At 37.5% G+C, this 17831-nt stretch overlaps 4 protein-coding genes across 4 annotated transcripts in view; 2 read left to right on the plus strand and 2 right to left on the minus strand.

Moving 5' to 3' along the window:
• LOC117991552 (putative phosphatidate phosphatase) overlaps positions 1-17831 on the plus strand; it is a 362451-nt gene that overhangs the window by 240858 nt on the left and 103762 nt on the right. The gene's annotated exons all lie outside the window — the stretch shown is intronic.
• The window catches only part of LOC117991780 (mitochondrial potassium channel ATP-binding subunit), a 325288-nt gene that overhangs the window by 85922 nt on the left and 221535 nt on the right, over positions 1-17831 (minus strand). The window lies entirely within an intron of this gene.
• The window catches only part of LOC117992053 (dystrophin-like), a 248937-nt gene that overhangs the window by 13459 nt on the left and 217647 nt on the right, over positions 1-17831 (minus strand). The window lies entirely within an intron of this gene.
• Positions 1617-17831, plus strand: part of LOC117991549 (putative phosphatidate phosphatase) — a 105595-nt gene continuing 89380 nt past the window's right edge. Inside the window, exon 1 of the mRNA XM_034979143.2 lies at positions 1617-1895. Coding sequence (XP_034835034.1) covers positions 1784-1895 — 112 coding nt within the window. The 5' untranslated portion in view covers positions 1617-1783. The remainder of the gene's footprint in view (positions 1896-17831) is intronic.

Raw genomic sequence — 17831 nt, forward strand, 5'->3', positions numbered from 1 at the left:
TTTTAATTTTTTAAGGTGTAAAGCCGTACATATTAGTTAGTACCTATTTGTGATCTTTATTTCTTCATGTTTGTTTTTCGGTTTTTTTCTGTACGTTTGATTGGTGTTGTATACCTAACTGTAAACTGTGCGCTATGATCCCAAATAAAAGATTATTTATTTATTTATTTTATTTTATTTAGCTTACTTATTTATGTTCACTAATATAGACCATAATTAGCCTATTTACACGTAGGTACCTAAATAACATTTTGAGGGGCAGGTAAATAGAAGAATTTTGACGAGTTCAAAATATCTTAAATAAAAGTGACAGATTTTGGTAAGTGATTCAGTAAAAAAACTGGCCAAGTGCGAGTTAGGCTCGCGCACCGAGGGTTCCGTACTACAGCCGTATTTTTTCCACATTTTGCACGATAATTCAAAAACTATTATGCATAAAAATAAATGAAAATCTGTTTTAGAATGCACAGGTGAAGCCCTTTCATAATATTATGATACCCCACTTGATATAATATTATTGTTATCTTACTTCGAAAATTTAAATTACTAGGTACTTAATTATTAGTTCATGACCACAATTTAATTTTTTTTGTGTGGTGCAACCACAGATTCACAGTATTCAGATTTTTCCCCTTACGTCTGCTATAAGACCTACCTATCTGCCACATGATTCTAGATCAACGGGAAGTAACCCTGTAGGTTCCTTGACAGACCGACAGACAGACAACAAAGTGATCCTATAAGGGTTCCGTATTTCCTTTTGAGGTACGGAACTCTAAAAACGTGGAATGGCATCCGATCTAATAATAAAAGTAAATAGTGAAATACCCAACCTTTAAAGTATAAAGGAAAAAGGGTCCACAGGTGTTCCTCAAAAGATGTTCAAAGCTACCGATTACTACTCGAGCGGCATGCCTTTGCCTTATAAAATAAAATAAAATTAAGACCTCTTTGTCACATTGAATCTCCACTGCCCTTTATCAAACGTTACAAGTCTACAAGCTCGTGACAAGCTCACAAGTTACATGTTACAAGAACTTTTATACAAGTTATTGTAAATTACGTTAATCAATTAATAATTTCCCAAGACTTGTGGATTGTATAAACTTGTATTTTTAATTTACAAGAAGTAGGTACCTAAGGACCCTAAGGTATATGTTGGTAAGATAGCAATTACGATACTAGAGGTATTTACTTACTATACTTACTCAAGTTAGGTACTTCTCACGTTCGGTTTTTTTTAATCCCGTCCAAACCCCCTTTATTCTTGGGGATAAAAGGTTGCCTATATAAATTTCCGGTAGGTAGGTACCTACCTATGCAATGCAAGCTACCTCTGTACCATACCAAATTTCATATGGGTCTAAATGACAAGATATGACCAAGCGAACAAAATTTTTCCCGTCCGCTATCTGCAAGGCCCCTCAGCGTTGCTCTACCTACATTTATTGCACAACTGTTATAATATTATATGTACAGTGTATATAAATATCGAAATTGTACCCATAGTCGTGGCCCGAGCCCGTGTGTTGGTGTTGGGCCATGGCTCCATGAAACGCGTCGTCGAGTGGAGCGCAAGCGCAGTGTGTCGCGCAGCGGCCAGCGCTGAGCGCAGCGCAGTCGTGCGACGTGCAGTCGACGCGCGCATGCGCTCAGCGTTTGACGTGTGTTGTGTACGACAGATTCACGATTAGTAGTGCTTGACGTTTCGTAACATTTGTGTAACAGTTTTTCAGTGAATTTTCCCATTTCTCATCTATTTTGAACAATAAATAATCACAAAATGGAGAGAAACGAACGTAAAACAAACTCTCGTGCCCATTCGATTACAATCGACCGTGATTCGAAGTTTATATTGCGAAAAGTTCTTATGGATTTCGCGATACTTTTTATCGGTGAGTATTTTGGTGATTTTATTATTTAAAATGTCATGAATTTTTAATGAAAAACGTAGTACATTTTACCGTCTTTATTTAACGACTTCATTCAGCACTGAAAAAAATGTTTTACAGCTATAAACAGCAGTTAACCTTTCTTCCTAGTTTCCTGTAGTGCGGTGACATTGATTCTAATTCAAGGCCGTTTCCAACATAATAGTAAAATGAATAGGTAGATAACGTTCTGTTCTAAATTCAACGGATGCAATTCGCGAAAAAGTAGAACGGAATAAGTGCCTGTTTTTGTTATCAGCTTATCAGTCGAAGTTATCAAAACTACAGAAAATTAACTATTTAACATAGTATGCTATCAGCACAGATATCAGTACCTACCGACAAAATAAACCGACAGTCGACACTATGTTCCCTCTGAAATCCTAAATAGGTACTAACCTACAACAATTTATTTCTCTATATTTTTACTACGGCTACCTACCCATTGGGCATAGCGTATGTACGTATACCTAGGTACCTGCCTACCTTGTTAGCAAAACACCTTCTAGGCACTTATAGGCTTATAACTAGGTACCTAGGTACCTATTTAGTTTTTGTTTAATTTATGTCTACTTTGTCCTGTGGAGCCATGATTTCTGAAATAAGTAGGTAGGTACCTACCTAATTAAATCGCAGATTAGCCCAGAGCATTTTAAACGGCTTTAAACGTTCTAAGTTATTTAACTGAAATACTTAAGTCTAACCAGATGTGTACTATGGGGGTTTATTGAAAAGATGCAGGTTCACACTATGGTAGACACCATAGATTTTGAAAGATTTTTGAGTTTCAATGGGATATTTAAGCTGTAAATTGATATGTAGACCCATTGGTCTACAATCTACATATCAATTCAAAGCGCAGGGAGCCACTGGATTCAGGCGGCGCAAGACCGTGGCGTGTGGAAGTCCCTACTAGAGACCTATGTCCAGCAGTGGACGTCTATCGGTTGATGTTATGACCACCCTCAAAAGCAATAGCCGAGCCCAAATGAACAATGCACAAAAAGTGCACACTACGCAGTGTGCGATAAAAGAACCTAATTAATTGACACATGCACTTATCAACGGCTAATCAAATTAAACTCCGCACACATTTCCGAGTAGCGAGTAGCGACTGCTCGGCACATCACATCGTGTGATGAATGGGCAGCACTCGAGCCATCAATGCAGCCACTGTGCTCACTGGGAACCGATGAATTGATGTGAGTAAACTTTGTTAGTAGGTTTGGAGGCGATATAAATAACCAAATGTAACCAATCACAGTTTTTTTGTTCCTCTAAAGACAGCCTATGTAATCTTCCGCGTCGTCGCTGATATGTCTTCTAGCGTGGCAATACACTGAGGCTGAGATCTATAGAGCGCACTTTGACTTAAGATTGAGTTAAAACGAGACAGATTTATGTGAAAGATCTAGTTCTGTCTCGTTTTAACTCTGTCTTAAGTCTAAGCTAAGTCCGAGTGCGATCTATAGATTTCACACTGAATCCGTTGCATCGAGTACTTGATTGAGTCAGGGAATGACTGGTTTTTAAGATACGATCATTGGGAAAAGTACAAGTAGTAAGTACAAATCTCATCGTCGTTGACGTCATCGATAGACGTCCACTACTGAACATAGTAGGTATAAAATACTGTGATTTTCGGTATGAGCCGCCATTCCAACATCTCGGGAAAGTTAGGACCTCAACGTCCACGAACTACATGCTCTGCCCGTTGTCACTTCAGCTTCCAACTTGGTAAGCTATTTTAGTAACTCTATACTTCTACGGATCTCTACATTTCTGATTTGATCACGTAGAAAAACTCCGAGCAATCTCCCCATCATCAGCCACTGAGAGACTCAGTTTTCTTATGAGGCCCATGTCTCACTGCATTATTTATACTTCACGCACTGTTCGATGATTTTGGTTTTCAGGCACTGCGCAATTTGGTCAAGTCATCTCAAAGTTTCTGGAATTCTGTCCAGCGTGTGGATGTGATATATATGGTAGTGACTGATCTCTGAAGCCTTCGGGTCGGAAATCGGGAGGCTAGAAAACGTCATATCGTACGAGCAAGACGTTCTAATGAACAACTCATAGAAAGGCTTTTTTGAGCAATCCATTTCGCTACTCGCTGCTGAAGGATAGGTTTATAGTTCTTCAACAAACAATCGTCGCGCTTTTTGAAAACAGAACCATCAATGCTTCTGTGCCTGCTTGTGGAACTAATATGCCGTCGTAAACAATGGAATTACTGAAACAATCGCCGATAGAACTTAAGTGTAAGTAATTTAACTGCAGTCATCATCAAAAATCTACTGTCTAGCGTCGTTTACTTTCAGAGCCTCGTCCATTTAGCCAAAACTTATAACCTTTCGGGTTTGTGATTATCAGCCTCATAAAACAGGTCATATCTGCTCCTGTCCTGTGTAAAATTCTGGTTAGATTGAGTAAGACCACTGTCTACTGTTGTTTACTTTCAGAGCCTCGTCCATTTGGCCAAAATCTGTTGTGCGTGTGATAAAACAGGTCATATTATCTGCTTTTGCCTTGTGTAAAATTCTGGTTAGATTGAATAAGATTACTGTCTACCGTTATTTATTTTTAGTGCCTCGTCCATTTAGCCAAAACTACTTAGTTACAACCTGTTGTGCTTGTGATAATACAGGTCATGTCGGTTAGGTGCAACGAACGGAGGATGTGAACGGTGGGCGCAGTGAGCCGCCAAACAAAGTAGCAGGTAATTGCGGTGCCTGTCAAAACATCCGACGCGATTGCTGTCAGATTAACCGTATCCGTTAAGGAGCCTTTATATGAAGCGGCCACGATAGCGTGACAGCGGGCTGCGGGACGCTTTGGGGACGCTTCGGTGAGATTAAAGTAAACTGTCAGGTGATGTGACAGCTCGTTTGTCGCCAATTTTACTGAAATATCATATGCATACTTTTTTGGAATGTTTTGCGAAAAAGGATATCTTAGTGCGTGGCGAAAATCGGAACTAACGTTACCGTCAAGTGTTTCCTTTGTTCTTGTTTGAATATTCTAAGCCTTTGTTCCCAACAGCGCCCCCCTGTCAATGTCATTCAAGTGCCAAGGGAGCCTTGTCGCACTGTACTTACGAGTACCTTCAAGGCAAGAGTGAATGGCATCTTCTAGGCCATCGCTAGCCTGTCTGCCATCTCCTACCTAGACCTCATCATTTTTAGAGTTCCGTACCTCAAAAGGAAAAAAGGAACCCGTATAGGATCACTTCATTGTACGTCTGTCCGTCTATGTCTGTCAGTTATGCCAAACACATGGACAGACAGCGGAGGCTTAGTAATAGAGTCCCGTTTGGCACCCTCCTGGTGCGGAACCCTAAAAAATAAACCGTCGTAATAATGGCTGCCGTTGTCGGCCTCGCTTCCCGCCAATTTCATGATCATAATGTCAAGGAGTTCATTACCCAAAGAAAATTGTACATTTTTAACATGTCAAGTTGTTTTAAAAAACCACTGTCTGTAGTTAAGTACTTCAGTAATAATTGCATTCTGTTTATGATTTTTATTTGAGAGCAAAAATGTAGAGCGCAATATTATGACAGCTCGTTTACCGACAATTTAAATACGTCAAGGATTTTTTACCGAGGTAAAAATTATAAGTACACTGCACTGCATTTTACAAGTACCATTTAGCATCAGTCTTTATAGTTATAATCCATACTTACTAATATTATAAATGCGAATGTGTGTCTGTCTGTTTGTCTGTCTGCTGTACAAAGGTAGCTTGCATCCCGGAAATTGACATGACTTTTATCATGATTTTTTTTCCTTTTAAGGTACGGAACCCTAAAAACTGATCAAGTGCATATCATAACACTCGTAAGGTTGGGTTCTGTAGCCATACTAATTGGTAAAAACTTCAGCAGTCATTATTTCCCAGTTTACCAGTTTCTCAATTCTCCTTTTACCTTTGTCTACCCACTTTGAAATGTTTAGGTACACTTAACGCTTAAGTTAACTTAGTGTCTTAAGTGGAGAAGATATGAGCTTAATGCTTGTTATCTTTATGTACCAAACATGGAGCCCGCAACAATTAGCAGCGGGACGTCTCTGAAACCGCCTTGCGAGGGACAAAGATTAAACACAAAACAGATATCCAAGTTCTAAGTAGCATTCAAACAGAAAAGAAATAAAAACAAAAGAATAAGTAAGCACTCAGTTAATTGGTTACTAAACTTGTCTTACCTAATTAAAATATTATGTTCAAAACGTATAACCCAAACTGAAATAATTGAGACACTCATACACACAATCTCGCCATCCCTTTACCGTGAGTCGGCACTCGGCATAGATGAAACATTTAAGTACTTACTTAAAAACATGTTGAAAATGATAAGGTTTATTAAAACCATAATTTAAATGAATAATCAACACGCACAATTCAGTACCTATTGTGTACTGCTTAATTACTAACGCCCATAACCATAACTACAACTCATAATTGTATTTTCTGAAGCTATTTGCTAATTATTAATAACTTATTATAATATAATAATGGTCGCAAATTTTAACATTACAATTAGGTGAGTAATTAAAATGTAATATATTATGAATTGTCATTTTGTTAACGATCGAATTAGGATGTATGTGATGAGATAAAAATGTGTGTATGTGATAAGGTAAAATAGTATCACTTTAGGATCAAGTTAAGACACTTTTCAAAATAGGGTAAAATACCTTATTCCGTTGTACACAATCTCTAAACTAAATTGACAGTTCTAATAATATCATACTATCCTTTTCCTTTGCTATCCTTTTCTATAGGGAGTATTATGAAAGGAATAGCAATATTATATTCAGACCTGGCATTTTAGTACAGTTAGTTTAAAGATTGTGTATAACAGAATTAGAGCTACGTGTGACTAACTATGTTGCATACAATCTCTAAAGTAGACTAAAATGAGTGGTCTAAATATACTTCTATCCCTTACTTATTGATTAAGATCTGTCAATTTAGTTAAGACTAGCTTATGCTCGCGACTTCGTCCGCGTGGACTACACAAATTTCAAACCCCTATTTCACCCTCTTAGGGGTTGAATTTTCAAAAATCCTTTCTTAGCTGATGCCTACGTCATAATAGCTATCTACATGCCAAATTTCAGCCTGATCCATCCAGTAGTTTGAGCTGTGCGTTGATAGATCAGTCAGTCAGTCAGTCACCTTTTTCTTTTATATTATTATTATTATTTATTTATTATTTAATTAGAACGGCCATAAAGCCAATTACACTAATTAAACTACGAGTACAAACTAACATAAACATACTTACAAAAATTGTTCAAATTATAAATTTTAAAAAGCAAAATTATTCACAAAAGTGCAAGATATTATATTATTATATTATCATATATTTAGATATTATGGAATTAGCCACAATGTAGTGTAAATAAGCTTCTTCACTCATTGCTTTAGGTATGTTACGATTTACGAAACTATTTCAATGTCATAGCGAATAATGACTAAGGAGTGAGGATTTTGTAATCTCTGCGAGATAATTTAATCTTTGCCAAACGTCGGCTTTTATGTTCCCACGTGTTTTCATATCGGCGTTCAATATTTGTGGTAGGTACTATATCTGTACCACTTAGCCCGCCCTCTGCTTTTAATTGACGTTCTAAAATAGAACGTGGAACCGTGCAAAATGTATTATGTCGTATCTGCTGCAATATAACATACTATGTTTAGCAATTGACAGTAATATTGTATTTGAGTCCGAAAAACTAGAACCCAGAGCCTTTAAATAAGTTGCAGAAAAAAAAAATCATTAAGTAACCCATGGAGCTAGGAATCATTTTAGCTAAATAGTAATAATCAATTATCTGTGAGGTAAAAATGGATTTTTTTTAAATTGTACACCAAAATGTTGATTTCTTGTGTCACATTAAAAAAATCTTTTACCCTTTGCACTTTTTCTTAACGTTCTTTGGACTGATTTTTCAGAAATATTGAAAAAAAACAGGTGAATAGATTTGACGTTTTTTACGGATTTGCAATACACAATTTGTTAAAACATCCATTTATACCTTAAAAAAACATTATCTGATTGAATGACGATCGAAAAATCGGCCCTCACTTAGAATAATTATCGTTTCTTATCTTCTATGACGTGTTTAGATATCTTTCAGCCGCACTCAGAGTCGCTTAATCGTTACTTAAGGCATTACTTATCCATACTAATTAATGCTTTAAGTAACGATTAAGCGACTCTGAGTGCGGCTGTTAGACTCCAAACCTTGGCGATAACCTCCTTCTGTCTTTACATTGGTCTCTATTTGCTTTTTCGATTAGTACGGAATACGGATGATTTGAGTTTTAAATTACAGTTATATAGACACAACGAAACATCGCACCTTTACAACCATGTAATTGTAATATGTTTTCCAAATATTTGCTCAAATATGATGCTATATCATACTATTTTGTGTGACCGAGTCATATCATTGTAGGTCTGATCATTTTATTATTAACTAGCAGACCCGCCCCAGTTTCGCTCAGCTATGCTTGGAGTTTCTCTACATGATCAAATCAGAAATGAGGAGATCCATAGAAGAACTAGAGCTGAAGTGGCAATGGGCAGGGCACATAGTTCGTAAAACCGATAGACGTTGGGATCTCAAGGTGCTGGAATGGCGACCTCGCATCGGAACACGCAGCGTTGGAAGACCTCCCACTAGGTGGACGGACGACATCAGACGAGCCGCAGAGAGTCGCTGGATTCAGGCGGCGCAAGACCGTGGTATGTGGAAGTCCTTACAAGAGACCTATGTCCAGCAGTGGACGTCTATCGGTTGATGATGATGAGGATGTTATTTAAGTAGGTACCTACATACTTATTGTAAGTATTTAGTTTTCATTTAGTATTTAGTTATATTCTTTGCATGTTGTACCGTATAAGAAAACGCAGATTCACGCAGAGGCTCCTTAATGTAAGGCAGTGGTCCGACCGCCGACGATGAACGGGAAACGAGTAGAACTAGAAACTTAAACGAGTTGGCGATCAGTGGGAAGCGAGTGTGTAGTTTCGATAGTTTTGTCGCCGGGCTGTAAGCGAGTGTGCAAGTGCGACGAGCGATTACTCGCGCCATTCACCCGCGGTCGCTCAGTCCTGTGCAAACCTGCGCGCGTGTTACATGTTCAAGCGAGCGAGCATCGCTGAACGAATATCGCTGAGCGAGTATATTTTTGGAAGCTCGTCGCTCAGCGACAAAACTATTAAGCGAGTCGTCGCCGGCAGTGTGAACAGTCAGAGAGCAACTTTTTATATATAATATGCATCTCTTTCGTTTACACGGAATGTACATTTATTGTACGTTTCTTGTGAGATAAAATCGCCGATAGTTAGTCGTTTTCTCGCCGGCGGTCGGACCACTGCCTAAAGCTCCTCAAGGTAGTTAACCGTAATGCGTCAACTATTTTCCTTAAAATTAAAGTCAAAACTACTCTAAAAGAATCGCGGTGTCCTTAAAATTATTATTCTTAAGGCCAGGGTCACGTCCATATTAGGGCCACGGCGATGCACAGGTCCATTATTAATTCAACGGTTGTTTTGTTGAATAAATTATATTCACTTCGGTCGCAGCGGACCAATTGAATTGAATGATTTATAATTTACTTGACGTAACATGGCGTCTGTATTTATTGGTTACTAGCTTATGCTCGCGACTTCGTCCGCGCGGACTACACAAATTTCAAATCCCTATTTCACCTCCTTAGGGGTTGATTTTCAAAAATCCTTTCTTAGCGGATGCCTACGTCATAATAACTATCTGCATGCCAAATTTCAGCCCGATCCGTCCAGTAGTTTAAGCTGTGCATTGATAGATCAGTCAGTCTGAAAGTCTACCCATGTACCAAATTTCATATAAAATGGTTAAACGGATGGGTCTTTAAGAATTCCGTGGGAACTCTATGGTTTTCCGGGATGAAAAGTAGCCTATGTCCGTCCCCGGGGTGTAAGATAACTCTGTACCAAACATCAAATTCGGTTAAACTGTTTGGCCGTGAAAAGTTAGCAGACAGACACACACTTTCACATTTATAATATTAAGTATGCAAGGATTTACTTGACGTAACACGCTGTGTTTTTATTCCAAACCAGTCTTTGACATCAAAGAGGAAAAACTTATCGATGGAATGTTCTAGTTTTTCTAGTTTCCAATTAAATTCAATTGAAGGACTTATTAAATTAGAGGGAAAATTTCTTCCTTTTTGATGAGGAAAAAATTTATTTTAATAAACCAAATACAAATACAAATCATTTATTTGCTATTTAATACTAGCTGACCCGTAACAATTTCTCTTGAGAAGATTTTTTGGTAATCGGCCCATCCCCTCAGTATGGAATTTCAAAAAATCCGAACACCGGAACTATTTCTTCATTTTTTAACCGAAAGCCCAAATATCAATTTTCATGGATATATATCATATTTTTTGATTATTATTTGAAATGCCGACGGTAAATTATTGTAACTACATTCATAATAATTAAAAATAGGTTACAAATAATTCTAGTACTATTACAACTATCAATTATGGGCATATACAGCATGTGCATATTATTATTTCAATATTGAGTAGATAGGTAGGTAAATATATCTACATATTTCGAGATATTTCATCAAAAATGGAAATGGTTAATAAAGAAATGGATGTAGCTATTAATTGCATCTAAATACGATACAAGGAAACGCAGGCTCTTTCCGCTCTTATTAAGTGTACATTTCACGGGATATATTATACTCAATTGATACCGGAGACCTAAAACGATTCCATCCTGTGTGTGGGCGAATTCGTTGTTAGGCACTTTACTTGTATCTAGACCGGGCGCCAATTAAGTAAGGTGGCAGGAAGTGAATTATCTGTTTAGTACTATACCTAACTAATCTATGACTATGACCGTTTTGAGCTTAGAACCGAAAAACTTTATGGACAACATTAAATACGTAGACTACATTACTAACAGGCGTACTCAGAGTCGCTTAATCGTTACTTAAGTTTAGTTAAAACTAGACGGAGCTATATCTCTCATATAAATCTGTTTCGTTTTAACTCAATCTTAAGTAACGATTAGCGACTCTGAGTGCGGCTGTTAGATCTTACTTAGATGTATTAGTGCTCCTGTAAATTAGATGAAATGGTCAATTCAGTAAGTGGCGGGAAATAACTAAATAGATAGGTAGATACTGGGCCTGCATTATCTATGACAAGTTTCCGTTTTTAGCTAAGAACTGATGAACTAGATGACAAATGCACTAGAGAAATATTTAAGTAGATTAATGATTTATGACTAGGTACCTCTACCTACTATTACCTTAATCCTTCTGTCAAGGAGTCCAGAAGAATCCCCTGTAATTGGAAATGGGTCACAACCCTCAGCAATGAGGAAACCGATACAGAGAGGGAAACAGCTTAAGTATAGACTATAGATATAGACAGTTATTGAATAAAGAATAATAATTTATTGGATGTATGGTTATTTGACCGAGGAACTTAGAGGAAAGAGGAAAAATAAAGGGCCATGTTTTAACCATAAACAATAATTTACATACATATCAGAAATCAGGCTTTTATATCAGAAATCAATTCGTTGCATCGTACGACAAATGGACCACCTTTGGAACTCCATTTGTACGTTGATTAAAGTGACGGGCTACAAATAACTACACAGGTATCTTGATTTCTTTAATTTACTATAATGCAGTTGGACAAATTGGACATGCCAGCATGAAGTGCTGAGCTTGAATTACGGTACTGCAATACATAATATAATAAAATATATAAGCATGCAAATGAATAATCTTTAATATATAAAATTCAAAGTCCTGCCTGACTGACTGACATAGATATCAACGCACAGCCTAAACCGCTGGTCCTAAAGACATGAAATTTGGAGGGTCTATTCTTTGTGAAGAGTAGGTATCCACTAAGAAATTTTTCGAAATTCCACCCCTAAGTTGGTTAAATGGGGGATGAAAGTTTGTATGAAAGTCGGTCATTTTTCAAGTTATTTGCATGAAAATTGGTATTTGGGTTTTCGGTCACAAATGAAGAAATACGTGTTTCAGGATTTTTGGAAAATTTGCCCATAAGGGTGGTAAAATAGGGGATGTAAGTTTGTATGTGAAATCAACGCACAGCCTAAACCGCTGGTCCTAAAGACATGGAATTTGGAGGGTCTATTCTTTGTAAAGAGTAGGTATCCACTAAGAAAGGATTTTTCGAAATTCCACCCCTAAGTGGGTTAAATGGGGGATGGAAGTTTGTATGAAAGTCCGTCATTTGTGAAGTTATTTGCATGAAAATTGGTATTTGGGTTTTCGGTCACAAATGAAGACATACGTGTTTCAGAATTTTTGGAAAATTTGCCCATAAGGGTGGTTAAATAGGGGATGAAAGTTTGTATGTGTAAAGTAAAGTTTTAATTATTGATATTATAATTGACTTGAAATTTGGAAAGTAGGTTTTTTCTTGAGGTTAGGTGTCAGCTTAGAAATGGGGGTTGGAAGGTTATATGTGTTATTCGGTGCTGTTCAGAGTGCGCGTCCTGATGTTATAATGTTTGTTTCTGAAAAAAAAATGCCATTTGTTTCCTGTAGGCCACGCGGGCGAAGCCGCGGGCAGAAGCTAGTCTAAATATATAAAAGGAAAAAGTGACTGACTGACTGACTGATCTATCAACGCACAGCTCAAACTACTGGACGGATCGGGCTGAAATTTAGCATGCAGATAGCTATTATGACGTAGGCATCCGCTAAGAAAGGATTTTTAAAAATTCATCCCTTAAGGGTGGGAAATAGGGGTTTGAAAATTATGAAGTTCACGCGGACGAAGTCGCGAGCATAAGCTAGTATTTCATATAGCTAGTAATGATCATTTAATAATTTTAATCCTATTCTTATTGTATTTTAAATTGTAACCTTTTATTGTATCTTCAATATTTATCATTTTATTGTACCTAAAATTGTATTTGCAATACCCTGACAGGGTCTCATGTACTTATATTAAGCTTTAAGCACCCACCATCAATTAATGTAAATGTACATGAAAGAAAATAAATAAATCTAATCTAATCTAATATAGTATTGTGCTTAGGAACTCCATAATTTTGTTCCTCCTTCAATGTTCTACCACAGAACCACAGAAATGGTTAGCGCTGGCATCCTTATGTGGTCGACATTCAATCTACTCGTACGAAACGTTTTAGCTTAAACTTTCTAAGGTATAGAACGTCCTTCCGACGTCCGTGTTTCCTGCCACGTACCTATGACTTGACTACCTTCCAGACAAGAGTAAATAGACATACGAGACAGATCTGAGTGAAACCCGCAATTTTGACGACCTCCCTGGCGCAGTGGTGAGCGCTGTGGTCTTAATAGTGGGAGGTCCCGGGTTCGATTCCTGGCAGAGGGTTTGGAATTTTATAATTTCTAAATTTCTGGTCTGGTCTGGTGGGAGGCTTCGGCCGTGGCTAGTTACCACCCTACCGGCAAAGCCGTGCCGCCAAGCGATTTAGCGTTCCAGTACGATGCCGTGTAGAAACCAAAGGGGTATGGGTTTAATAAAAACTGCCATACCCCTTCCAGGTTAGCTCGCTATCATCTTAGACTGCATCATCACTTACCACCAGGTGAAATTGCAGTCAAGGGCTAACTTGTATCTGAATAAAAAAAAATGCATAGCGTCCAAAACTTGGGGTCAGTGCATTGCCTATGACTTTGACCCTGTGGCAACTGGCACCTAACTACGCAACGTTCGTTGACCTCTAGTGTCAGTCAGATGTTTTCTTTGCAATACACAATACATTAAGAACTTTGAAAAATACCGGTTTTTTTTAAATAGTTTTTCGCTTTTTTTGTGGTATCCTATCAGTAATCATCAAGTACTATCACCTGTCTTCGTTTTTGCTAGCGTTCTACTTACACCCTGTGTAGTAATAGATAAGTTAATTGACCCCGCGGCACCTAACTACGCAACGTCCGTTGACCTCTAGTGTCAGTCAGATGTTTTATTTGCAATACATAAATACTTTGCGAACTTTGAAAAATACCGGTTTTTTAAATTTATTTTTCGCGTTTTTTTTGTGGTATCTTATCACTTATCAGTAATCATCAAGTATCTACTATCACATGTCTTCGTTTTTGCTAGCGTTCTACTTAAACCATGTATATATTAATAGATAAGTTATAATATAAAAGAAACACGCCTCTTTATGAGTCTGGAGGATATCACTACCCATATTATAAATGCGAAAGTGTTTGTTTGTTGGTTTGTCCTTCAATCACGTCGCAACGGAACATCGGATCGACGTGATTTTTGCATGGGTATATTTAAAAACCTGGAGAGTGACATAGGCTACTTTTTATCCCGGAAAATCAAAGAGTTCCCACAGGATTTTTTAAAACCTAATTCCAGGCGCGGACGAAAACGCTGGCATCAGCTAGTCTAAAATACTTCAGAATCCTAAGATACCCGATCGTTATCTCCTAAATAGAGAAAATTACAAACCTCTAAAGTAGCCGTTACGTTCGTATGAGAATCTCGTAACAAGGTTCACGCTACCTCACCATCGTAGCACCTTACACTTACGTACACCATGCACTATACTTAGCTCCTAACTAGTAACCATGCATTGTTATAGGTAACCTAACTGCACTTCCCTAGATTACCCGTAATACCATTGGGCTGGATTGTAGAGGTCTAATATAAAATTATTACGTCCGCAATAACATTGTTAAGGTAGATCCACACTTACGCACGCGCAAGAATCGTGCACATAACGCGCATTAGATGCCCTTATTTTAATTATTACTAGCTTATGCTCGCGAATTCGTCCGCGTGGACTACAAAATTTCAAACCCCTATTTCACCCCCTTAGGAGTTGAATTTTCAAAAATCCTTTCTTAGCGGATGCCTACGTCATAATAGCTATCTGCATGCCGAATTTCAGCCCGATCCGTCCAGTAGTTTGAGCTGTGCGTTGCTAGATCAGTCAGTCAGTCACCTTTTCCTTTTATATATATAGATTAGTCTCCATAAATTATCCGTCCGTAATTATTTAATTCAATTGTTGGTACATTTTTTTTTAAAAGAATAATGGGGCCGATTCTCTATTACACAATCGTTAAACTAAACTAAATTAACAGGTCTAAATCTAATGCTATCCTTTTCCGCAAGCAACATTATGAAAGGGATAGCAATAGATTTAGACGTGCCATTTTAGTTTAGTTTAGAGATTGTGTACAATGGAATTAGCCACATTAGCCATGTTAAATGACTAATATTCCCCTTTCCTCTCCAACTAAGCGTCAGGCTTATGCTAGGAGTAGGTACGACAATTTATAGTGCAACGGGCGGGATTTGAACCGTCAACCTTTCGGTTTTCAGTCCACTCCTTTTCCGGTTGAGCTATTAAGGCTGAGGCTATACATATAATTCTGACTATCCTTAACACAGATCTAAAAATCTAGCTAGGATAGCCAGTTCTTGATCTTGTACCATTTTTAATATTGTATATGTCAACAAGCACGCAAATTTGTTCAAGATCAAATCAATGTATGTGTGTAATCTAGATGATTGAAAAATAAACGTTTTATTTATTTATTATTTATTACATATAATTCTTGATGCCAGATATAAAAATACCCACACAGTCATAATATAAGGTTCCTATATTTTTTTAGTCGCCAGCCTAACATTACCTGTAGCAAAGATAATTTATCTTTGCCCGTAATTAATTTTTCAAGCACCCGAATAAATTGTAAGTACCTAGTACTTACAATTTATTTGCCGCCGCTTTAATACGACCCTTTATTACTCTATGAAAAATATCGTAACACAACTGCAAAACAATAAAAGTAAATAGTTCACCAAGTCCAATACATCTTAATTATTCCCACACAATCAAATCGATAAATCAACTTCTAACTTTATCACCCTTTAAGTCGAGTAACGAAATAAAATTCCCGTCGCGTCCCTTCACAGATGAAAATACAATAATAATAATTAATACCTGTGCTAGATTTATTACTTCTTAATATCCCACACCTACACGATATGAATTTATCTGATCTATGAACTCGTACATTTGATTTCAAACCTTAATGCCATGTGTTAGGGAATAATTTCCTACAGTAGGTAGAGATAGAGTTTTAACCGTGGGGTCCGATCTCCGACTGCTTGAAAATAATGGCTGCAAATTATAATCTGCGAATATATGGATGAACATTTGTAAGAATCGCTGGTGTAGGAGGCGTCCGTAATTGCTTATCGTGGGATGTACAATTGTTGCCAATAATAAATAAGTTAGTAATTGATTGCAAAAAAATCAATGGCCGTGTGACCACACCAAGCGCATGGGCACGGGATGGCGAGGAATCTTTTGATTGGACGGTGTGCACCGTGGACGTGCTTCGGGCCCGCTTGACCATATGTATTATATCTATAGAGCGCACTTTGACTTTGCTCAGACTTAAGATTAAGTTAAATCGAGACAGATTTATGTGAGAGATATACATCTGTCTCGTTTAAACTCTGTCTTAAGTCTAAGCAAAGTCAGAGTGCGCTCTATAAACGATTGCCAAAAATACTATTTTGAACGTTGTCGTCACATAGCGCCACTATCCTAGAAAACAAAGCTTAACGAATAAAAACTGTAAGAATGTACTTACAGCTCTATTTTGGTAAACTCATTGCAATCAACAATTTTAAATAGAATCCTGCATGACCCCTACAACGCTTGTGCCATATTAAGCTCGCGAACATGAATATGACTCACGGAGTAATTATGGTCTTCTAAACTAATACTCTCAGTAACAACTAACCCAAATACGGAATTAGAAACAGTTTTAATAGTTTGCTGAAAGCTTAGTAAACATACTAACTAAAACAAACTAAACTGGAATGATTTTAGCAAAACCCTGGCAATATTGCAGACTTTTTTTAGAGCAAAGTTTGAATTCAATGCAAATTTTATACGACTGCCGATTATTTTTTAGATTTAGATTTTCAGGGTTCATGTACTTATTGTATGTTGTATGTTCTACCTTCTTCTTCTTCCTTACCTTATCCCACGCTACGTGGGGTCGGCACAACATGTCTTCTTCTTCCACTCATTCCTGTCATTCGTCAACGTATTATCCACCTCTTTTTCTATGTTGTATGTTCTACCATAATGTCTAATTAAAACAGATGTGGCTATATGTTTCAATTAGAGGTTAAAATAGTTCGTTAAAATTCAAAATGGCAGCTGTGTGGCGCCATTTACAAATATGATTTTTTTACTTTTCAGTTAGTTTTTTGGCATAGCAGTCATGTTTTTTAAATTTATTTTAACTACAACCACTCTGACGCATATGGGGAACCCGGATAATTTCTAACGCTCTGGAGATACGGAATCTTAAATACACTGCAGCTCTCACTGCAGTGTAAGATATCTTGTAACTGTAGCAATCCATACAGGTTTACACGCGGAGGCGGCACAGGCGTGCCGGAGTCTCCCCTATAATTAATTTCAATGGGGCTGCAGATATCATCCATTTGTATGATACTGATACTTATACCTTATTGTGTTACTTACCTTCCTTGACAATGGACACGCCTGTTCACGAAAGATTTATGAGGCTTCGATACCATTGTCTTATCCTATTTGTGCTATTTGTGTTTCGTACGCTTTTACTGTCATGGGTTGAATAAATTATTTTTTAATCAGTACACTTATAATAAATGCGAGGGTGTTTGTTTGTTGGTTTGTCCTTCAATCACGTCGCAATGGTGCAACGGATTGACATGATTTTTTGCATGGGTAAAGATAAATACCTGGAGCGTGACATAGGCTACTTTTTATCCCGGAAAATCGAAGAAAAAAATCTGATTCCACGC

The sequence above is a fragment of the Maniola hyperantus genome, chromosome 20, assembly GCF_902806685.2.
Source record: "Maniola hyperantus chromosome 20, iAphHyp1.2, whole genome shotgun sequence".
In the NCBI taxonomy this organism is placed as follows: domain Eukaryota; kingdom Metazoa; phylum Arthropoda; class Insecta; order Lepidoptera; family Nymphalidae; genus Maniola; species Maniola hyperantus.